The sequence below is a fragment of the Pituophis catenifer genome, unplaced genomic scaffold (genome assembly GCF_029215685.1).
Source record: "Pituophis catenifer annectens isolate HBS135680 unplaced genomic scaffold, rPitCat1.0.hap2 SCAF_7, whole genome shotgun sequence".
Taxonomy (NCBI): domain Eukaryota; kingdom Metazoa; phylum Chordata; class Lepidosauria; order Squamata; family Colubridae; genus Pituophis; species Pituophis catenifer.
Window position 1 is genome coordinate 4587158 of NW_027256887.1, and position 24136 is coordinate 4611293.

Here is a 24136-nt window from a genome sequence, read left to right on the forward strand (position 1 = left end):
AACTCGATTATCACTCACTTCCACCAGTCACATGACCCCCCCCGCTAGCCACGCCTACCCAGCTGGTCATTCGGGCAGGGAACCAGTTGTTAAAAAACACCGGGAACCACAAAATTCTTTTGACATCTCTCTCCCCTCCCTCCCTCTTCCCCTCCCCTCTCTCCCTCTCTCTCTGTATCTCTCTGTCTCTGCCCTGGCCGCTTCTCTATCCCCCGCCATCGCTCTTAACTTCTCAGGCCAGGGGGGGCGAGGGGCGGGGCCAGCCAATGGTGGGATCACCTGACAGGGAGCCACAGCAGAGGGCCCAAAGAGCCTCATGCGGCTCCGGAACCGCAGGTTGCTGACCCCTGTTCTAGCACAATGTCCAACAGTGATTTCCAAGTAGACACGGTTAGACAAAATCTCTCCTTTAATCAGGATATTCAGCTTCCCAATCTCAGCCCATTCCATTAGCTTCCCCGTCCATTTTTTCCATTGAAGGAATGTGTAAATCCTTCCCACTCTTGTGGGTACCCAAGTCTCGCTACTAATAATTTGCTTCTCTTTTGTAGGGCGTGAGTTTAGTGGAACGCCTCTATTCTCAAGACCGCGTACCTTCCTGGACTGGAATAGGATTCGTGAGAGTCCCCGAAGGAGCATATTTGGAATTCTACATTGACAATATTCCGTTTTCTATGGAATACGATGTTCTGATTCGATACGAGCCACAGGTAAATGGCTGCTTATGGAATCCAGCTGGAAGGAGGAATTTATTTATTTATTTATTAGTTAGATTTATATGCCACCCTTCCTCCGGAGACTCAGGGCGGTTTACAATGCATTAAGCAATAGCCTTCATACTTTTGTATATAACTGCTTAGTAGGGCTTTCGGCCCCCCACCAAGCGGTGTTCTTTTTTATACAAAATTAGCTTATTGCCCCCACAATCCGGTCCTCATTTTACCTACCTCGAAAGGATGGAAGGCTGAGTCAACCTTGAGCCTGGTGAGATTTGAACTTGCAGTAATTGCAGGCAGCTGGTGTTACTTTAACAGTGCTTTAGTCTGCTGCGCCACCAAGTATCTTGGAATACGGATGTTTTAGAAGATGTTTAAAACCTGCCGAGTTAAACATTTATGCACTTGGTGGTCTGAATGTTTATTTTTTATTAACTTATTTCCTTTTTGTTTGTTTGTTTATTATCCTGCCTTTGTTATTTTTATGAATAACTCAAGGTAGGGAACATAATCAACATTAGCTTCCTCCTCCTATTTTCCCCACAACAACAACACTGTGAGGTTTGTTGGGCTGAGAGAGAGTGACTGGCCCAAGATCACCCAGCTGGCTTTCATGGATAAGGCGGGACTAGAACTCACTGTCTCCTGGTGATTGGCTCAAGGTCACCCAGCCAGATTTTCATGGTGAAGGCAGGACTAGAACTCACGGTCTCCTGGTGATTGGTGTAAAGTAGCCCAACCAGCTTTTATGTCTGAGGCGGGACTAGAACTCATTGTCTCCTGGTGATTGGTTCAAGGTCACCCATTTGGCTTTCCTGGCTAAAGCGGGACTAGAACTCACCGTCTCCTGGTGATTGGTTCAAAGTCACTCAGCTGGCTTTCATGGATAAGGCGGGACTAGAACTCACTGTCTCCTGGTGATTGGTTCAAAGTCACCCAGCTGGCTTTCATGAATAAGGTGGGACTAGAACACACCGTCTCCTGGTGAGTGGTTCAAGGTCTCCCAACAGGCTTTCCTGGCTCGTGCCTTCACCACTACACCAAACTGGCTATATGTGGCTTTTGCACCAATGGCATTTTGATAATGTGTGTGACGATTCTCACAGTCGTCCCCCTGCCTTCAATTGCTCCTTCTCCAAAACAAGATTGCATAGAAATTCTGTATTGTTCATCTAGTCCTAATTCCTCCATTATATAACACTGATGGATATCCACAGCATAGGTCCGTGATGGCGAACCTATGGCACGCGGGCCACATGTGGCACGCGGAGCCATATCTGTGGGCACGCGAGCTCAGCTCCAGCACGCATCTGCGTGCCGGCCACCTGATTTTCCGGCCTTCCAGGCCCACCGGACGTTGGAAAACGGGCTGTTTCTGGCCTTCGGGGGGAGGGAAAGGCCATTTTCGCCCACCCCAAGCTCCTAGAAAGGCTCTGGAGCCTGGGGAGGGCAAAAAAATGGGCCTACCAGGCCCACCGTGCCATCACGTGCCAAAAGTGGGGGGAGCGTGGGGGGGGGTCATGTGCGCATGCACAGGAGGGTGGGGCGCATTGAATTATGGGTGTGGGCACGCACGTGTGCAACCCCCCCACGCTCCCCCCATTTTTGGCACATGACAGCAAAAAGGTTAGCCATCACTGGCATAAGTGATCTTCACATACTGTAGCAATTGGTTCGCCCAGCACCGGAAATGTGAGTGTGCACATCCAGTGTCACAAAACACGGCAATTCGCTCACGCCCCCCGTCCGTGCATGCGTGCGGCGTCAGAAACACGAACCGGCTGAATACCACCTCTGATCCACAGGGTGTATTTGGAGTTTTAAAATTAACATGGGTCATTTTTCCTAGTTACCAGATCACTGGGAGAAAGCTACCATCAGTGTATATCGCCCGGGCCAAATTCCTCCTAGTAGTAGATGCGGCAATACCGTTCCTGACGATGACAATCAAGAATTATCCTTATCTCCCGGTTCCAGGTGAGTCACAAAAGGAGAAATGCATGTCCAAAAGCTAAAGATTATCGGAACAGAATTAAGATATGGATAGAAGAAATGACTCAACTATCACTGCGTTATGTGTCTGTCAGCCGAGCCTCCATCCTAAGACTTATGGTAGCCTGCCAGAGAACTGTATCACGTCTCTATAGCAACAGAGATAAGACTGACTTGTGATTTCTGAGCTGCGCATGTCTAAGTTTAAGGAAAAAACTTCCTGATCTTTTTCTTTCATCCGTCTGTGTGATAAAACTGCCGGTAACAATGTAGTTAGTAAGTTTGTTTTATTTCTTTATAATAAAATGTTTCTTAGAATATATTTCAGGGTTTCTTTCTTTAAAGTATACAGCATGGAAAACAAGATCCATCCGTCTCTAATTAAGTGCAATTACCCCAGGGGGAACGGGGCTGATTTACGCTCCAACATCAACAACATATTGATTTAAAACCTGAGTTGTTCCTACTGGGTATCCTACCAGAGAAAATTAGTAAAGAAAATGTATACTTGATTATACATATAATAACTGCAGCAAGAATAATATTTGCACAAAGATGGGAAGCGGAGAAAAATCCCTCTAGAAGGGGAAATAATTAGAAAAAATTTTGGACTGCGCAGAGATGAATAGATTAACTTTAACGATTAAAGAGAAAGAGGATACGGAATATTTTAAGATATGGGGGAAATTTTATGATTGGATAGAAAAGAGATATAGATAAAGAATTTGATAAGCAAATAGGAGAAAGTTATATTAAATATATGTATTTGGGGGAAAATATTGGAATAGAGGAATGGGATTTATTAAGGAAGAAATAAGAAGAGGAGGAGTAACAAAAAGAAGGAGAAGTCAGCAAAGAAACACCGAGATGACACACGGAAGGACTGATGTATTTATATAAACTCAGTGTCATCTAACCAACAGTCTCAAGGAAACCCAGTGCTTGTATGTCCAATGTATGCTGTGGAACCTGCCACATTGTTTTTTCTTCATGGATGTCCTATTGCTAACACAGGTACGCAGTCCTTCCACGCCCCATATGCTTTGAAAAGGGTCTGAATTACACCGTTCGGTTGGAGCTGCCGCAGTACTCCTCAGACTCAGAGGTGGAAAATCCATACACCCTCATTGATTCAGTAAGTGGATGCTAATATCTGCCCTTTAGTTGTAACACAGCCACAGGAGGAGGAGGAGGAGGAGGAGGAGGGGGGGGGGACAACGACTACGACTATGGAGTCCTTGGCGCTCTCTGGGCTTCGTGGTTTTCTTGCAGACGTTTTGTTACCCAACTAGGTAACATCATCAGTTGTAGAAGGGAGTCAGGTGTGTGGAGAGCAGGGGAGGAGGAGGAGGAAGACGATGACTGTGGAATCCTTGGCGCTCTTCGAGGTTCATGATTTTCTTGCAGACGTGTCATTACCCAGCTAGGTAACATCATCAGTGCTACAAGGGAGCGGGGTGCTCAAACGAGCGCAAACCTCAAACCAGTGGTGGGTTCCTCCCGGTTCGGCCCGGTTCTCCCGAGCCGGTAGCGGTGACGATATGACCAGTGCCTGCAAAAAATAAATGGGTAGACTGGTACAGCTCTGCAAGTAGTTAAAAGCCTGGTAGACCAGTATCTGTGCTAAATCCTAAAGAATTGTCACATGACCATCAAGCCACGCCCACAAAATAAGCCACACCCACAGAACCGGTAGTAAAACATTTTAGAACCCACCCCTGCCTCACACCCTTCTAGCACTGATGGTGTTTCCTAGTTGGGTAACAAAACGTCCACAAGAAAACCCAGGGAGCAGTGAGGACCCCACAGAATAAGCTGCCTCACATTTTAATTACAGAGCTGCAGAGAGAACACGTGTTCTCCATTTATTTATTTATTCATTCATTCATTCATTCATTCATTCATTCATTCATTCATTTATGGAATCCTTGCTGAAATTCTCAGAAAGTTGCCCATATCGGGGAGAACCTGGGAATGGCTTCTGGGGCCACCTGAGATGAAGTAGAAGAAACAGGCATGTAGCCCAACCGCCTAGGACTGTGATGGCGAACCTATGGCACGCGTGCCACAGGTGGCACGTGTAGCCATATCAGTTGGCACACCAGCTCAGCTCTGGTGCGCATGCACACACCGGCCAGCTGATTTTCGGGCCTTCTGGGCCCACCAGAAGTAGGGAAACAGGCTGCTTCCTGCCTCCGGAGGGTCTGGGTGGGGGTGGAGAAGGCCCATTTTTCTTTCTCACCTGGCTCCAGAGCGCCTCTTATGCATCTGGGGAGGGCAAAAAGAGAGGCTCTGGAGGCTAGGGACAGCAGAAAACGTCACTTCCTGTCCAACCAGGAGTTGGGAAATGGGCCGTTTCAGGCCTCCGGAGGGCCTCTGAGGGGATGGGGAAGGCTGTTTTTGCCCTCCCCAGATGCATAGAGAGGATCTGGAGCCAGGCGGGAAAGAAAAACAGGCCTACCGGGCCATCACGTGCCAGGAACAGGGGGGAGGGAGGGTTGCGCATGCAGGGCGGGGCACGTAGAATTATGGGTGTGGGCACGCGCACGCGCCAACCTCCCCCACCCCACCCCCTCCTGGCACGTGATGGCAAAAAGGTTAGCCCTCACTAGCCTAGGGAGTGTTTCTTGGACACACTCTCTGAATTGTATCTTTGGATGATAACAAAGATTGTCCACCTTTTAAAATATAGTAACACGTCTTGGTTAACGTCATTTCGCAGCTGGTTCTCATGCCATATTGCAAGTCCCTGGACCTCTTCACGGTTGGAGGCAGAGGTGATGATGTGACAACCAACAGCGCCTGGGAAACCTTTCAGAGATACCGCTGTCTGGAAAACAGCCGGAGCGTGGTGAAAACTCCCATGACGGATGTTTGCAGGAACATAATTTTTAGCATCTCGGCCGTGCTGCACGAAACCGCATTGGGTAAGTAGGTTGAGGTCTCCAAACTGGGCCATTTTAAAGCCTTGTGGACTTCAACTCCCAGAATTCCCCCCGTGCTGGCTGGGGAATTCTGGGAGTTGAAGCCCACAAGGCTTCAAATTACCAAGTTTGATGATTAGGGGACTGGAGGATAAAACATACGAGGAACGGTTGCAGGAACTGGGGGTGGCTAGTCTAGGGAAGAGAAGGACCAGGGGAGACATGATAGCATCTTCCAATATTTGAGGGGCTGCCACAGAGAGGAGGGTGTCAAGCTATTTTTCAAGGCACCTGAAGGCCAGACAAGGAACAACGGATGGAAACTGACCAAGGAGAGATTCAACCTGGAAATAAGGACTTTTCTGACAGTGAGAACAATCAACCCGTGGAACAGAAGTTGCCTTCAGAAGTCATGGGAGCTTCATCCCTGGAAGCTTTCAAGAAGAGACTGGACTGCCCTCTGTCAGAAATGGTGTACGGTCTGCTTGGACTAGATCAGTGATGGCTAACCATTTTGCCGTCGTGTGCCAAAAGCGGGGGGAGCACAGGAGGGTCACACGGACACGTGCCCACACCCATAATTCAATGCCCTTGCCCTCCCGCACATGCGCACGCGATCCCCCCCCCATGATCCCCATGCTTTTGGCACGCAGTGGCACAGTGGGCCCAGTAGGCCCATTTTTCGCCCTCCCCAGGCTCCAGATGCTTTCCCTACCCTTCCGGAGGCCCTCCAGAGGCTGGAAATGGCCCATTTCCCAACTTCTGGTGGGACTAGAAGGCCCGTTTTTTGTTCTCCCCAGGCTCCAGAAGCTTTCTAGGAGCCTGGGGAGGGCAAAAACAGCCTTCCCAACCTCCCCGGAGGCCGGAAATAGCCCATTTCCCGAGTTCTGGTGGGCCCGGAATGCCCGAAAATCAGCTGGCCGGTGCACGCATGTGCTCTGGAGCTGAGCTAGGGCAACACTTGTGTGCCCACAGATATGGTGGTGTTGTTGTTTTTACTTTTAAAAGCATTTTTTCGGCCGAAGAGGTTGTAGAAAAAATGCTTTTAAAAGTAAAAAAAAAAAGTCTCTGATGATTGTGCGGCTCAGCTGGGCGGGGGGGGGGGGAGGGCAGGGATTTTTGCTACTGGTTCTCCGAACCATCCGCCTCCATTGCTACCGGATCGGGTGATCCGGTCCGAACCGGGAGTATTTCACCCCTGTATTTGCCCTTTTAAAAAATGAAATCTGGAGCTAAAACCGCCTAATGAATCTCTCTGTACCCCTGATACTTACATATATCAGTCATTTTAGCAAGTTATTTGCCATTTCCTTGGCTTTTGTGCATTTTAATGTCCATGTGTGATGCAATTGTTTTAGTTTTACGTGATATTGGAAAGTCACTACACAAATGGAATGAATGAGGGAAGGAAAGAATGAATGAATGACTTGTTCCAAATCTTTCTTTTTTTTTTTTTTTTAGCTTGCCAGTGTGACCCGCAAGGGTCATTGAGTTCGGTATGTGATCCCAACGGAGGCCATTGTCAATGTCGCCCAAATGTTGTTGGCCGAAGATGCGATAAATGTGCCCCGGGCACTTTTGGCTTTGGACCTACTGGATGTAAACGTAAGTTCTGTCTTCGTTCCGAAGACTCTGTTACTGCTCTAAAATGTTATTTGGTAAGACTTTTTTTTAAAAATATATATATTTTCGTTCCTCTCTTCTACCACATCTGTAAAAATCCTCATGAGCTGAGCTTAAATAAAAAGATAAATTTGTGGGGTCCTTGGTGCTCTCTGAGCTTTCATGATTATGTTAGTTAGTTAGTTGGGTAATAAAATGTCTACGAGAAAACCACCAAGCTCAGAGAGCACCAAGGACCCTACAATTGTCTTCCTCCTCCTCCTCTTCCTTCTCCTCTTCCTCCTCTCCACAAACCTTCCTCCCTTGCGCACTGATCATGTTACCTAGTTGGGTAATAAAATGTCTACGAGAAAACCATCAACCTCAGAGAGCACCAAGAACCCTACAATTGTCTTCCTTCACCTTCTCCTCTTCCTCCTTCTCCTCTTCTTCCTCCTCCTCCTCCTCCCCACAAACCTCCCTCCCTCCCTCCCTTGTAGCACTGATCACGTTGCCTAGTTGGGTAATGAAATGTTTACAAGAAATCACCAAGTTCAGAGAGCACTAACGACTCTACGATTCTCCTCCTCCTCCTCTTCCTCTCTGCAAATCTCCCTCCCTTGTAGCACTGATCATGTAACCTAGTTGGGTAATGAAATGTCTACGAGAAAACCACCAAGCTCAGAGAGCACCAAGGACCCCACAGTCCTCCTCCCTCGTCTCCCTCCCTCCTTCTTCTCTACTCCGCAAACCCCCCTCCTTGTAGCACTGCTGATGTTAACAATAATAATAATAATATTTATATACCGCCCTTCTCCCGAAGGACTCGGGGCGGTGTACAGCCAAGATTAAAAACATAAATATACAATATCATAGTTAAAATTAATTAAAATCATTAAATGTACAGTGGACTAAGCACTGTTATTAAGAACTGCTGCTTGCAATTACTGCAAGTTCGAATCTCACCAGGCTCAAGGTTGACTCAGCCTTCCATCCTTTCTAAGGTAGGTGAAATGAGGACCCAGATTGCGGGGGCAATAAGCTGACTTTGTATAAATATACAAAAGGATGAAGGCTATTGCTTAGCACATTGTAAGCCGCCCTGAGTCTCCGGAGAAGGGCGGCATATAAATTAAAGCAAAAAAAAAAAAAAGGTTTGGCCAAATTTTAAAAACCCAATATTAAAACCCAATTTACCTAGTTGGATAATAAAACACCAAGAAAACCACAACATTCAGAGCACCAGGGACCCCATAATTCAACCCCGAGCTACAAATATTCTCTTCTATTGACGAGACCATTTTTTCTATCGCTGGTCATTAACCAGCTGGAGTTTTAAAAATCCACAAGTACGTTGATTATGGGTTTCCATTTCATCCAGATATCTGTATGGATTTGGTTTTTTTTTTTTTTAGCTTGCGAGTGTCACGCCCAAGCTTCTGTAAATGCCTTCTGCCATCCGGAGACCGGGCAGTGCCACTGTTTCCATGGAATTTATGGCCGTCCGTGTGATCGATGTTTGCCAGGATATTGGGGGTTCCCGAGCTGTCAACCCTGCCAATGCAACGGTCACGCAGATGAGTGCGATCCGTACAGTGGACAGTGCTTGAATTGTCGTGATCACACCTCGGGCCCCAATTGTGAGAGGTATGTCTTCTTTTGGCTACAGAGAAAATGTGGATTTTCCAAAGTGGCATGCGTGCAAGTTTTAACGTCAGGAGTGCCCAACCTTGGCGACCTTTTAAACAGGGGTGAAATCCAGCAGGTTCTGACAGGTTCTGTAGAACTGGTAGCGGAAATTTTGAGCAGTTCTGAGAACTGGCAGCGGAAATTTTGAGCAGTTCGGAGAACCGGCAGCGGAAATTTTGAGCAGTTCGGAGAACCGGCAAATACCACCTCTGGCTGGCCCCAGAGTGGGGTGGGAATGGATATTTTGCAATATCCTTCCCCCAGGAGTGGGGTGGGAATGGAGATTTTGCAATATCCTTCCCCCAGGAGTGGGGAGGGAATGGAGATTTTTGCAGTATCCTTCCCCTGCCATACCCACCAAGCCACACCACACCTACCAAGCCACGCCCACAGAACCGGTAGTAAAAAAAAAAATTGGATTTCAACACTGCTTTTAAGACTTGTGGACTTCAACTCCCAGAATTCCCCTGGTAGTTTATTTAGGAAGGGATTAAAAACAGAGTTTTTTTTTTAAAAAAAGCATCCTTCAGGAACACTTTCAGTTCCTCCTTTTACTGGGACACCGTAACCACCAAGTTTTGTGAGATTGAAGTGGGGTAATTTGAACGAACCTCGGTGACGCAGTGGTTAGAGTGCAGTACTGCAGGGTACTTCTGCTGCCTGCCGGCTGCCTGCAATTTGGCAGTTCAAATCTCACCAGGCTCAAGGTTGACTCAACCTTCCATCCTTCTGAGGTGGGTCAAATGAAGACCCAGATTGTTGGGGGCAATAGGCTGACTCTGTAAACCGCTTAGAGAGGGCTGTAAAGCACTGTGAAGCAGTATATAAGTCTAACGGGTGGGTCCTGTAGGCGTGGCTTATTTTGTGGGCATGGCTTGGGGTAATGAGGGCGTGGCCAACTTTTTTTTTTTTAACTTTTAAAAGCATTTTTTCTACAATCTTAAGAGGTTGCAGAAAAAAATGCTTTTAGAAGCTTCTGACAACCAGGCAAATCTGCTGGGATTGCCAGAGGCTTTTAAAGGCATTTTTTTTTCCTACAACCTCTTTGGCTGAAGAGGTTGCAGAAAAAAATGCTTTTATAGAAGCTTCTGACGATCAGGCAAATCTGCTGGGATTGCCAGAGGCTTTTAAAGGGATTTTCTTTTGCAGAAAAAAATGCTTTCAGAAGCCTCTGACGATCCCAGCTGAGCCGCGCGATCGTCAGAGGCTTTTTTTTTTAACTTTTAAAAATATTTTTTCAGCCGAAGAGGTTGAAGAAAAAATGCTTTTAAAAGTAAAAAAAATAAAAAAGCCTGTGATGAGGTGGGCGGGGTAAGCGAGCGGCAACCGGGCCGGGGACCGGTTTGGGGGCGTGGCCAACCAGCATTATTTGCGGTTCTCCGAACTACTAAAATTTTTTCCTAGCGGTTCTTGCGAACCGGTGCGAACCGGGAGCAACCCATCACTGAAGTCTAAGTGCTATTGCTATTGAATAAACAAATAAACAAAAGGCCGATATTTTAGAGGTCTAGGCTGTGTTCTTTATATCGTACAGGTAGTCCTCGGCTTACGACCACAGTCGAGCCTCAAATTTCTGTTGTTAAGTGAGACATTTGTTCAGCGAGTTTTGCCTCTTTCTTGCCGCGGTTTGTTAAGTGAATCACTGCAGTTGATAAGTTAGTAACCCGGTTGTTAAGTGAATCCGGCTTCCCCCTTGATTTTGCTCATCGCCAAAGAGGATTACGTGACCCCGGACCACTACAACCGTCATAAGTATGAACCAGTTGTCAAGCATCCAAATATAAATCATGTGACCAAGGGGATGCTGCAACTGTCATAATTGTGAAATACGGTCGTAAGTCACTTTTGTTCAGTGCCTTTGTAACTTTGAACGGTCCCTAAATGAATTGTTGTAAGTCGAGGATTACATAGAGAAAAAAAATACTTCAGTAGTTTAGGTGTATATTCAGTCGATCAATATACTGTATCATATGGCTTGTAAGAAACCTTGTTCTATAAAATTTAGGTGCTTCGCTGGTTTTTATGGAGATCCAGTCTTGGGATCAGGCGATCACTGCCGTCCTTGTCCTTGCCCAGATGGACCGGAAAGTGGGCGCCAGTTTGCCAACGGATGTTATCAAGACCGGATTACGTTACAAGTGGTGTGCGTTTGTGAGAGAGGATATAAAGGTAAATTTTTTTTGGTTGTTTAATGATCCCGTAATCCCTTGCATCGGGGTGGAGTCGGAGCAACTGAATGGAGCTGAGTGTTTACTGGCCGGATGCCCTTCCTGTTGCCAATGCGGAGTTCGCAGCAGAGATATTCTCATTGTGCCCAGAGAGAGAAATATCTCTACCTAGGATCGAACTCACAGCCTTCTGATTGTGAGGCGAGAGCTCCACCTCTAGGCCACCGCACCACTCATATAAAAGTAAATGGTTTTGTGACATACTGTAACTACAGGTAGTCCTCGATTTACGACAGCAATTGAGCTCCAAACTTCCGCAAGAGAGTTGTTAAGTGAGTTTTGCCCCGTTTTACGAACTTTCTTCCCACGGTTGTTAAGCGAATCACTGCAGTTGTTAAGTTAGTCACACGGTTGTTAACTGGATCTGGCTTCCCCCTTGACTTTGCTTGTGAGAAGGTCGCAAAAGGGGATCACATGACCGCGAGAACCGTCGTAAATATGAGTCAGTTGCTAAGCGGCCAAGTCTTGATCACATGAGCATAGGGAAGCTGCAAAGGTAAATGTGAAAAACAGTTGTTAGTCAATTTTTTTCACGGGCGTTGTAACTTTGAACAGTCACTAAACGAATGTAAGTTGAGGAATGTTAACGTTGATGCTTTACAAAGAGTTAATGATAGGTCCTGTTCCTTAACATACACACATTATTTCTCTCACACTTTGGTTTCTGGCGGAATTCAAGCCAGCTTGAGCTATTGGTTAAGGCACCAGGTTAGAAACTGTGAGACTGTGAGTTCTAGTCCCACCTTAGCCATGAAAGCCAGCTGGGTGACTTCGGGCCAATCACTAGGAGACTGGGAGTTCTAGTCCCACCTTACCCATGAAAGCAAGTTGGGCGGCTTTGGTCCAATCACTAGGAGACTGGGAGTTCTAGTCCCACCTTACCCATGAAAGCAAGTTGGGCGGCTTTGGGCCAATCACCAGGAGTCTGGGAGTTCTAGTCCCACCTTACCCATGAAAGCAAGTTGGGCGGCTTTGGTCCAATCACTAGGAGACTGGGAGTTCTAGTCCCACCTTACCCATGAAAGCAAGTTGGGCGGCTTTGGTCCAATCACTAGGAGACTGGGAGTTCTAGTTCTGCCTTAGCCATGAAAGATGGCTGGGTGACTTCGGACCAATCACTAGGAGACTGGGAGTTCTAGTTCTGCCTTAGCCATGAAAGATGGCTGGGTGACTTCGGACCAATCACTAGGAGACTGGGAGTTCTAGTCCCACCTTACCCATGAAAGCAAGTTGGGCGGCTTTGGTCCAATCACTAGGAGACTGGGAGTTCTAGTCCCACCTTACCCATGAAAGCAAGTTGGGCGGCTTTGGTCCAATCACTAGGAGACTGGGAGTTCTAGTTCCGCCTTAGCCATGAAAACTGGTTGGGTGACTTTGGTCCAATCACCAGGAGACTGGGAGTTCTAGTCCCACCTTACCCATGAAAGCAAGTTGGGTGGCTTTGGGCCAATCACCAGGGGTCTGGGAGTTCTAGTCCCACCTTAGCCATGAAAGCAAGTTGGGTGGCTTTGGGCCAATCACCTTCAGACAGGGAGTTCTAGTCCCGCCTTAGCCATGAAAGCCGATTGGAAGAATTTGGTCCAGTCACTCTCTCTCTCAGCCCAACCCACCTCACAGGATTGTTGTTGTAACCTTGTATGTGTTTGTAACCTTGGGTAGAAATCATAAAGGCGGGATATAAACAAACGATAATTTGCTGAAGATTTCCCTTTTCCTTTGATTGCTGGTTGAACAGGAAGCAGATGCGACGAATGTGCCTCCGGCTTCTTTGGAAACCCTGAAGAGGTTGGCGGGAGATGCCATCCTTGCCAGTGTAACAACAACATCGATTCCTCTGATCCGGAGGCTTGTGACAAAAAAACCGGGTTGTGTCTCAGGTGTTTGTTTCACACCCAAGGCGAACACTGCCAAGAGTGTAAACCTGGCTACTACGGATGGGCTCTTCAACAGGATTGTAGAAGTGAGTTTAAAAGGGACTCTCTGCTTTTGATTTTTGTGGGTAGCCTTGGGCCTTAGATCAGGGGTATCAAACTCATGGCCCGCGGAGGCTCAGGGAGGGCAAAAAACGGGCCTACCGGAAGTTCGGAAAGAGGGCCTCCGGAGCCTGGGGAGGCCATTTTCGCCCTCCTGGAGGCTCGAGGAAAGCCTCCAGAGCCCAGGGAGGGCAAAAATGCCCCCCCCTTCATAGTGCAGGAAGCCAACTAGGCCACGCCCACCATGGCCACAACCACCCAGCATCCGGGCAGAGAACCCCTTGCTAAAAATTTTGAAGCCCACCCTTGTGCTTACATCTGGCCTGTGGGGCCACCCTGGAAAGAGTGAAATATTGGCCCATGGTGCCTCTACCAGCGAAAATGGAGCTCAGGTGGCTGCGACGGCCTCCTGCAACCCTCTGCCAAAAGTTTCTTTTTGGCTTCATTCCCCTTTAAAAATCCAAATTCCACCAAATGTTAGTAATATAATCAGTCACTGGGCACCTACTATCACATGTGGTGTACATGTGTGAAAGCAAAGAAATATTGGATAAAAAATACATACGCGGTTAGAAAAAAATGTTACAGCTGCATATAGATTATAAACCAGAAATATTTCTGTTAGGCACAGTTCCAGAAAAATATAATAAGGGGAATTTGTATTTAATATTGCATGTTTCGACAGCAGCAAGAATTGTATTTGCACAATATGGAAAAATGAGGAAACACTGAGAGAAGGAGATGTAATTTAAAAAATATATTAGATTGCGCAGAAATGGATAGACTGACATTAAGGATAAAAGAAAAGGAAGATACAGAGTACTTTCAAATATGGGATTTCTTCTATAAATGGTTGGATAATAGAGGTAGAAATTAGGAGCTGGAAAAACATTATTAAGTGACCCAGACAATATACTGTTCACAAAGCACTTATGTATGTTAAATGAAAATGTACAAATAAACTTTTTTTTTAAATCCAAATAATGGAATTTGGGAAGGATTAGGGGATAAAGTCATTTCCTCATCTGGAAATCAGAAACCCTATTTTAATCTACTGGGAATCTACCTCCTAGGTTGCATCCTAGCCTCTCTTCAACTCCAGGGTGTAATTTAGTGGAGCAAATACTGGAAATTCCTCTGTGGGGAAGATAAAACTCTTAAAAGGTCAAGGGATGAGTCTGCTCTAGCATGAATAGGCTTTTGTGGATTACAAGCACTCTCAGATTTTAACCCCCAGCATCCAATTAGACAGGGGCTATCTTGAGAACGCCAAAAACTTTTGCATACCCTGAAAAGAAGCTTTGAGGAGTGGAAAGTCTTTTTTAAATTAAAATTCATTGTTCTCCTTTTTTATATATATGTAAAATTTCATTGGCTTTTTATTAATTACATTGCTTAGTGCTTAATAAATATCGTGTTGTCTGGGTATTTAATTTGCTTAACAATACTCAGCAGTGGGATTCAGCCGGTTCGCTGAGCACGTGCATTGTGTTTGAAAACCGCTCTAAAATTTACCTTCTACTGCAGCCCCAGTGAGTAAAACAGCTGAGGCATGGCAATCCTCACTACTGCGCCTATCAGCTGGGCTTCAAACAAAGGAAATATAGGTCGGTATAGAGTGTGGGCCCAGCTAATCGTCCAGTTCGCACTCAGCTGATCGTCGGACCTACCGGTTCACCTGAACCGGTCCGAACCGGCTGAATCCCAGCCCCGACAATACTGATTACATTCTTAATCTCCACCCCTTTTTTCCAACCACCGGTAAAATAGATTCCATGTTTGATAGTATTCTGTGTCCTCTTTCTGATGAATTTTTAATGTTCAATTTATCCATGTCTGCACAGTCGGGTATCTTCTTCATTATCTCTTCGTCTCGTGGTGTTTCTTCATTTTTTTCCAATATTGTGCGAATATAATCCTCGCCGCTGTGACGACATGTAATATTAAATACACATTTTTCTTATCTCTCCTTTTTTTTATTAAAAAACAATTTTTATTAAGTTTTTAAGTTTTAAAAACAAAGTAAAGAAAAATACAACAAAAAAGACATTCAAGACACGAAACAAACATAACTTTACGTCATATATTATTTTACAGCTTACTGTATCGACATGGATATGTATTCTCTATTCTTATTCAATCTTTCATCTACGTACTTATATTTACATTAGTATCGATTTACAAAACCATCATTAACCGGTTGACACTGTTCAGCAATTTACACTCCCTGGTTAAATTAACATTCCGAATTGTTATTTTGGTTTCTTTTTTCTAACCAATCATATAGTTTATTCCACCCTCTATAATATTCCGACTCTTCCCTCTCCTTAATTTACACCCTTTTCTTATCTCATTGTTCCTCTTTTTGAAGGGAAGACATCCAACTTTCAGGCACCAGAGGGGAAATGTGTTCTGTAGAAGAAAAATAGATTTTTTTAAAACAAAAATATTCAGTAGAAAGAAGACGTGTTAATAGGAAAATCACCAATACCTTTAATATGGCATCGATTTTTATGTTTCTTATAGAAAGATAACCTATCTGAACTAATACAGTAGTGGCCAAAATTGTGGAAACGTTTCAGGAAAACTGTATTTTCTAAAACTAGCTAATAACACCACTTTTTTTTTGGAGTAGTACCATAAAATTATATATGAATGGAAGAGCGCTTGGGCCACCACAGGCGCCCCCAACACAAGTGACGTCGAGCTGGCCACGCCCACCCTGGCCACGTCCATCCCAGCCCCCCGAGGTTAAACACAACCCTGATGCGGCCCTCAATGAAATCGAGTTTGACACCCCTGCTGTAAAACACACGTTAGTTTTTGCTACTCCTTCCTTCCAGAATGTGTCTGCAACTACCTCGGAACGGTGCGTCACCGCTGCAACAGCTCCGAAAACTGTGATTGCGAGAAAGAAACGGGCCAGTGTCAGTGTCTCCCCAATGTGGTTGGGCAGAATTGCGATCATTGCGCCCCGAACACATGGAAACTGAGCAGCGGGACCGGATGCGAAACCTGCGCCTGTAATCCCGAGCATTCCTTTGGCCCGTCTTGCAACGAGGTGAGGAAGCTTTATCGGAGCTGAGGATGGCAGAGGGATACTAGCTCTGGTTCTTTTGGGATTTTCAGATATCTTAAGAGCGAAACTCACTCATCAGGAAATAATGGAGGAATTCTTCTCTCCAGAAGAGATGCCTTTTGGGGATGTGGTTAAAAGATTGGGGTAGAAACCAGGAGACTGAGAATTCTAGTCCTGCCTTAGGCAAGAAAGTCAGCTGAGTAACTTTGGGCCAATCACTAGGAGATAGTGAGTTATAGTTCTGCCTTAGGTAAGAAAGCCGACTGAGTGACTTCTGGCAAATCACCAGGAGACAGTGAGTTCTAGTTCTGCTGTAGGCATGAAAGCCGGCTGGGTGACTCACCAGGAGACGGTGAGTTCTAGTCCCGCCTTAGGCATGAAAACCTGTTAGGTGTCTTTAGGCCAATCACCAGGAGACAGTGAGTTCTAGTCCTGTTTTAGGCAAGAAAGCCAGCTAGGTGACTTTGGGCCAATCACCAGGAGACATGAGTTCTAGTCTTGCCTTAGGCATGAAAGCCACCTGGGTGAATCACCAGGAAACAGTGAGTTCTAGTCCTACCTTAGGCATGAAAGCTACTTGGTTTTTCTATGTACTTCTCTTATAGCATCTGCCATGATTTAGAAAGAATGCAGTTAAGATGAGAAGACAGGCTGGGTGAATTGATCATATTTTTTAAAAAATGATGAAGTTCCTAATTATGGATCCATATTATGACCAGCCAGGCTTTAGTACTGACCTGTCAGTGGTCTAAAATTGTTTGTCTCCCCCTCCCCTCTTAAATTAACAGTTCACCGGGCAGTGCCAATGTATGCCAGGATTCGGGGGACGCACCTGTACAGAATGCCAGGAATATTTCTGGGGTGATCCTACCGTGAGCTGCCAAGGTAAGTGTGTTATTATTCCTTGTTCACCCTTCCTTCCTTTTTTGGGGGGGGGGCATATATTCAAATATTCCAATACAGGTAGTCCTCGACTTACGATCACAATTGAGCCCCAACCTTTCCGTCGCTAAGGGAGACAAGTTGTTCAGTGAGTTTTGCCCTTCTTACGCCCTTGTCTTGCCCCAGCAGTTAAGTAATTCGCTGCAGCGGTTAAGTTAGTGAAGTGGTTGTTAAGGTGGCAAAACTTTGGCCGGTCATTAAATTTATTTATTTATTTATTTATTTATTTATTTATTTATTTATTTATTTATTTATTTATTTATTTATTTATTTATTTATTTATTTATTATATTTCTATACCGCCTTTCTCCCGTAGGACTCAAGGCAGTGTACAGTCAAGAAAAATATAGACACACAAACATCATAAAATTGCTAATTAAAATTATTACTTAGTTTGGTCAATTAAATAAAACCCAGAATTAGATAACATTTAAAAAATCATTCACATGTTCGTATGTTTAGCCCCGCCTGTTGGAACATCAGGGTCTTGAGGGCACGGCGGAAAGCACGGAGATCAGGGATATTCCGTATCTCCGGGGGCAGTTTATTCCAAAGGGTTGGATCCCTCACAGAGAAGGCCCTCCCCCTGGGAGTCGCCAGTCGACATAATTTGACTGACGGTACCCTGAGTAGTCCCTCCCTGTGAGAACGAACTGGTCGGTGGGAGGCTATTGGTGGCAAAAGACAGTCTCGTAGGTACCCAGGTCCTAAGCCATGGAGCGCTTTAAAGGTGATAACTAACACTTGAATAACTTGAATAAATGAGCCGAGGACAACCTGTAACCAGCATTGGTACAGTTCTGATATTTTGGGACAATCCGAGATAGTTGAAGATGGTTTGTTTCGTGATGAGCAACTCCGCTGGGATCATCAGAGGCTTTTAAAAGCATTTTTTTTACAACCTCTTCAGACGAAGAGGTTGTAGAAAAAATGGTGTTAAAAGTTAAAAAAAAAAAAGTTGACCACGTCCACTCAGTCATATTACCCCCACCCCCACCAAGCCATGCCCACAAAACCGGTAGTAACAAATTTTACATTTCACCACTGGTACCATCCTTAGTCTCTTAATGTTGCAATATAGGTTATTTATCCAGGATTTGTTAACAAAGCCTTATCTCTTACGTTGCAATGTATGTTTCTGCAAAGGACTTTAAAAAGATTCTCCGGCGGACTTATCTGGTGTTCTATTTTAGTGGAGTTACATTCAACAGCGTTGGATTTAAATAGCAGCTTGTGAATAGCACAGTTACGTATAAAAAATTAAAATAAGATTTCGCAGGGTTGTATGGAAAGTGCAGTCTTGATTTAGATTTGCATGCTTTTTAATTGTTTAATTAAAACTGTAGCAAATGTAAACATCTGCAAAAGAAGGAAACAGAATGCGTGAAAACTATAGAATTTCCTGACAGTGAGGACAATTACCAGCGGAACAGCTGGCCTCCAGAAGTTGTGGGTGCTTCATCACTGGAGGTTTTTAAGAAGAGAGTGGACAACCATTTGTCTGAAATGTATATAGGGTCTCGTGCTTGAGCAGGGGGTTAGACTACAAGACCTCTAAAGTCCCTTTCAGCTCTGTTATTCTGTTTATTCTGCCACAAAAGCTCAGCATTTCAGTGGAATTTGTTTTAATTGATGCAAAATGTCGGTATTTCAGTGGAATGTGTGTGGGTTTTTTTTTTTAAAAAACAAACTAAGGAAATGAGTGGCTTCTAGAAGGCAAACCAGCCCAAGCTTTCTTTTTTTAAATAAATAAATAAATAAATAAATATATGTTTTAAAAATGGGAGTGAAAATTGAGACCGCACAATACCTACCTGTACTTGACTATTTTAGAGTTGATATAAATTGGCCTGTTCTTAAATAAACATGGTTCTCCTGAGTCATGGGAGAGTAATCTGAGGTAATCTAATCTGAGATAACAGATTAGATTTCCCCTCCTGTGAGAAGTTTTGTCTTTTGTTTGTTTGGGCATTTATGGTCCTGGTGTTATCTTCTGTTTGTGGAAGGAAGTGCTATATCTTTCTTTCAAATCTGGGTGAGATAATAGGGTAAATGCCAACTTCTGTCTTTATTTATCATTCATTCATTCAATCATTCATTCAGTTTGTATTATTTGGCCTCCGACATCCAACTTCTATACCAATTACACACAACTCTTTTCTTTCCACTCACTCTTAATCAATGGTGGGCTTCAAATTTTTTTTACTACCGGTTCTGTGGGTGTGGCTTGGTGGGCATGGCATGGAATGGCTTGGTGGGCGTGGCTTGGTGGGCGTGGCAGGGGAAGGGTACTGTAAAATCTCCATTCCCACCCCACTCTAGGGGAGGGGGAGAGAGGGAGGGGGAGGGGGAGATAGGGAGGGAGGAGGGAGAGAGAGAGATTATAATCTATCTATAGATTAGAACAGAATTCTTTATTGGCCAAGTGCGATTGGAGACACAAGGGATATTTGTCTCTGGTGCAGAAGCTCTCGGTGTACATACAAACAACAAAGTGATGTCATAGAGACCATAAACCGTTAGACACAAACAACAAGTGATAAATTATAAGATACCAAGAGGAGAAGGTAGTAGGAAAGATGAGGAGATAGGAAAGACGAGAAGCTCCCAGTGTACATACAAACAACAAAGTGGTAAGTCATAGATTCAGAAATCATAAGATACAATCATAAATCCTAAGACACAAACAACGATAAATCATAAGCTACCAATAGGAGAAGGTAATAGGAAAGATAGAAGATGAGAAACATGAGAAGATCTATCCATCCATCCATCCATCCACCCACCCACCCACCCACCCACTGTATTTATCTAATCTATCCATCCATCCACTCTATCTATCTATCTATCTATCTATCTATCTATCTATCTATCTCTATCTATCCGCCCACTCTGTCTGTCTACCTACCTATCTATCTCCATCTCTATCTATCTATCTATCTATCTATCTATCTATCTATCTATCTATCGTGTCCATCCATCCATCCATCCATCCATCCACTCTATCTATCTATCTATCTATCTATCTATCTATCTATCTATCTATCTATCTTCATCCATCCATCCATCCACCTACCCACTGTATTTTTTTTTTTTAATTTGATTTATATGCCGCCCTTCTCCAAAGACTCAGGGCGGCTTACAATGTGCTCAGCAATAGCCTTCATCCTTTTGTATATTTATACAAAGTCAGCTTATTGCCCCCACAAACTGGGTCCTCAATTTACCTACCTTAGAAAGGATGGAAGGCTGAGTCAACCTTGAGCCTTGGCGAGATTCGAACCCTGCAGTAATTGCAGGCAGCTGGTCTTAAGCAGCTTAATAACAGGGTGCCTTAAACCCTTGTACTACCAAGGCTCTTCTTATCTAATCCATCCATCCATCCACCCTCTCTCTCTCTCTCTTTCTATCTCTCTCTATCCATCCACCTACTCTGTGTCTATCTACCTACCTATCTCCATCCATCCCTCCATCCATCCCTATCTATCTATCTATCTATCTATCTATCTATCTATCTATCTATCTATCTATCTATCTATCTATCATCTATCTATCTATCTCTCTATCTATCTATCTATCTATCGTCTATATCTGTCTGTCTGTCTATCATCTATCTATCTATCATTTCTATCATCTATCAATTTCTGTATGGATTTTAAATACAGAATTGTAGAGTTGGAAGGAACCCTCGAATGAGACATCCGTTCTGCGCAGAGATCTATTTTGCAGGAATCCCTGGCCATATATGGCTGTCCAGCCTCTACTTGAACCTATTCAATGCAGGAGAACTACCGTATCTCTGGATAATTAGTCTCAAAGATCAACAAACTCGATCTGACTTTGTCCTTAACCTTCAGAATCTGCCTTTCCTGTAACTGAAACCTTTTATTCCCTGTCCTGCATCCTGGAATGGTAATTTGCAGGGCATCGGCCTTGTTCTGCCAGATGTCCTTTTAGGTATTTGAGGAATGTTATCATATCCCCTTTTGGGGCTTCTCAAGGTTAAATGTTCCAGTTTGTTCATCGTTTGTAGGATGCAGTTTTGAATTCTTCCCCACTCTCCGCTCTCTTCTTAAAAACATATTCCAGGTTGTCCTGAACCCTCCTTAAATCTTATGATGCCTAGGCTTGCCAAACCCTTGTTTTAAATCTAGGATGATATCACGATGAAGTATCTGAGCGTTGATTTCTGGTCCATAGGGATGCTAAGCTAAGTTTACATTCTCCCTGTGTGTTTTGTTCTTTTTCTAATATTGGTGGAGGGTTAAGTATGTTTGGAATGTGAAGGATACGGATCTGGATAGTTTCATCAAAAAGCTACACTGGTGGTTGTCTGTCCTTCAAATGGCTGTCATTGGTGGGCCTGGCCAATCCTAAAAACAGATCTGGGCGCTCCCAGTTTTTGGATCAAGAAATCCACAGAGTAGTTCATCAGAATACAGAATAACAGAGTTGGGAGGGACCTCAAATGTCGCCCTTGGTAGGATTAGGGGCACTCCCACAGCCAGTAACTAGATATCAGTGTTGAAATTCAAATTTATTTACTACCAGTTCTGTGGGCGTGGCTTGGTGGCCGTGGTGTGGTGTGGTGTGGCTTGGTGGCCGTGGTTTGGTGGGCATGGCAGGGGAAAGATACTGCAAAATCCCCATTTCCTCCCAATCAGCTGGGACTCAGGAGGCAGAGAATAGATGGGGGCGGGGCCAGTCAGAATTTTTACTACTTGTTCTGTGGGCGTGGCTTGGTGGGCGTGGCTTGGTGGGCATGGCAGGGGAAAGATACTGCAAAATCTCCATTCCCACCCCATTCCAGGGGAAGGTTACTGCAAAATCCCGATTCCTTCCCCACTCCTGGGGGAAGGTTACTGCAAAATCCCCATTCCCTCCCCACTCTTGGGGGAAGGATATTGCAAAATCTCCATTCCCACCCCACTCTGGGGCCAGCCAGAGGTAGCATTTGCCGGTTCTCCGAACTGCTCAAAATTTCCGCTACCGGTTCTCCAGAACCTGTCAGAACCTGCTGGATTTCACCCCTGCTTGATATGCTAAATATAAAATATGCTTTAAAAAAGCAATTTGGTCCATTGGTTAAGGTCCAAGCTAGAAACCGGGAGGTGGTGAATTCTAGATCCAGCTTAGCCCTGAAAGATGGCAGTGTGACTTTAGCTCAGTCATCAGGAGATGAGTGATACGTTTTACTTGCCTTAGTCACGAAAGCTGGTTGGGTAATTTTGAGTCAATCGCCAGGAGATCGTGAATTCTAGTTTCACTTTAACCATTGAAAGCTAACTGGGTGACTTTGGGCCAATCACTAGGAGATGGGGAGTTCCAGTCCTACCTTAGCCATGAAAGCCGGCTGGGTGACTTTGGGCCAATCACCAGGAGACTGAGAGTTCTAATCCCACTTTAACCATGAAAGCTGACTGGGTGACTTTGGGCAAATCACCAGGAGACTGAGAGTTCTAGTCCCGCTTTAGCCATGAAAGCTGGCTGGGTGATGTTAGGCCAATCACCAGGAGATTGTGAATTCTAGTCCCACCTTAGCCATGAAAGCTGACTGGATGACTTTGGGCAAATCACCAAGAGACCGAAAGTTCTAGTCCCGCTTTAGCCATGAAAGCCGGCTGGGTGACTTTGGGCCAATCACCAGGAGACCGAGAGTTCTAGTCCCACCTTAGCCACGAAAGCTGGTTGGGTGATCTTGAACCAGTCGCGCGCTCTCTCTCTCGGTCTCTCTCTCTCTCTCTCTCTCTCTCCCCAATCCACCTCACAAGGTTGTTGTTGTGGGGAAAATAGGAAAAGGGAGGTATGTTGGATACGTCTTGCCCTCTTGAGTTACTTATAAAAACAATAAAAGCGGGGGATTATGGGAGCAATGGGGCGCTCCCATGTGACTCCTGCGCGAGCTGCATTGGCTCCCGGTGGACTTCCGGGTGTGCTTCAAGGTGTTGGTGATCACCTTTAAAGCACTCCATGGCTTAGGGCCAGGGTACTTACGGGACTGCCTTCTGCCACCAATAGCCTCCCACAGAGAGGGCTTCCTCAGGGTGCCGTCGGCTAGACAATGCCGGCTGGCGATCCCCAGGGGGAGAGCCTTCTCTGTGGTGGCACCTGTCCTCTGGAACGACCTGCCCCCAGAGATACGAGTGATCTCCGACCTCCGGACTTTTCGTCGGGCCCTAAAAACTCATCTCTTTCAGTTAGCCGGTCTCTCTTGATTTTATGATTTTATGGTTGGTTTTAAATTTTGATATGGATTTTAAATCGATAAATTTTAAACTATGGGCCAAATTTAATTATTTTAAATCTATTTTAATCGTACTTTATGTATAAATGTTTTTATTTTGGCTGTTCACCGCCCTGAGTCCGAAAGGAGAAGGGCGGTATAGAAATTCAAATAATAAATAAATAAATAAATAAATAAATAAATAAATAAATAAATAAATAAATAAAACAAACAAACAAACAAACAAACAAACAAACAAACAGCCAGAAGGAGATGTAACCTGATGGACTTGGGGATCTCCAAGAGATCTTCAGCTGATGGCTCCAATGTTTGTTAGACCCAGCTTGGGAATTTGATGGATCGGTGTTTCCAAAAACCAAACATTTAAGGGTTAAGTGGGACCTCCCCACCCACCCCCAATGTCCACCCCCACCCACCCCCCAGACCTAATGTTCAAAGCCAAATGAATTGCCAGAGGGGAGATACATTCCATAGCCAACCATTCACATTGGGGATGCTGAAGGGGCTTTGAAGAAAATAAAGCACTTTTATTTCGGAGAACAAAAAAGCCACTTTGTTAAAATTGCACAACTGCTTTTTTCCCTCTCTGTTTTGCATTCTTCCCCCTCACAATTGATCAAATTCTCCACAAAGGAACCGGGTTTTGTTTGAGGTAATTTGCTCCTTTAAATGGCCTTTTACAAACCGGGCTAAAGAATGTGAATATGTTTAAATAAATGGTGATTTTTTTTTTCCCTTCCTCCCTTG

The 24136-nt window shown here is 44.9% G+C and overlaps 1 protein-coding gene across 1 annotated transcript in view; it reads left to right on the forward strand.

The window, feature by feature from the left end:
• LAMB1 (laminin subunit beta 1) overlaps positions 1 to 24136 on the forward strand; it is a 95039-nt gene that overhangs the window by 46015 nt on the left and 24888 nt on the right. Inside the window, exons 14-23 of the mRNA XM_070946590.1 lie at positions 552 to 710; positions 2566 to 2693; positions 3723 to 3843; positions 5431 to 5635; positions 7094 to 7237; positions 8650 to 8881; positions 10929 to 11092; positions 12887 to 13111; positions 15968 to 16185; positions 16992 to 17088. Coding sequence (XP_070802691.1) covers positions 552 to 710; positions 2566 to 2693; positions 3723 to 3843; positions 5431 to 5635; positions 7094 to 7237; positions 8650 to 8881; positions 10929 to 11092; positions 12887 to 13111; positions 15968 to 16185; positions 16992 to 17088 — 1693 coding nt within the window. The remainder of the gene's footprint in view (positions 1 to 551; positions 711 to 2565; positions 2694 to 3722; positions 3844 to 5430; positions 5636 to 7093; positions 7238 to 8649; positions 8882 to 10928; positions 11093 to 12886; positions 13112 to 15967; positions 16186 to 16991; positions 17089 to 24136) is intronic.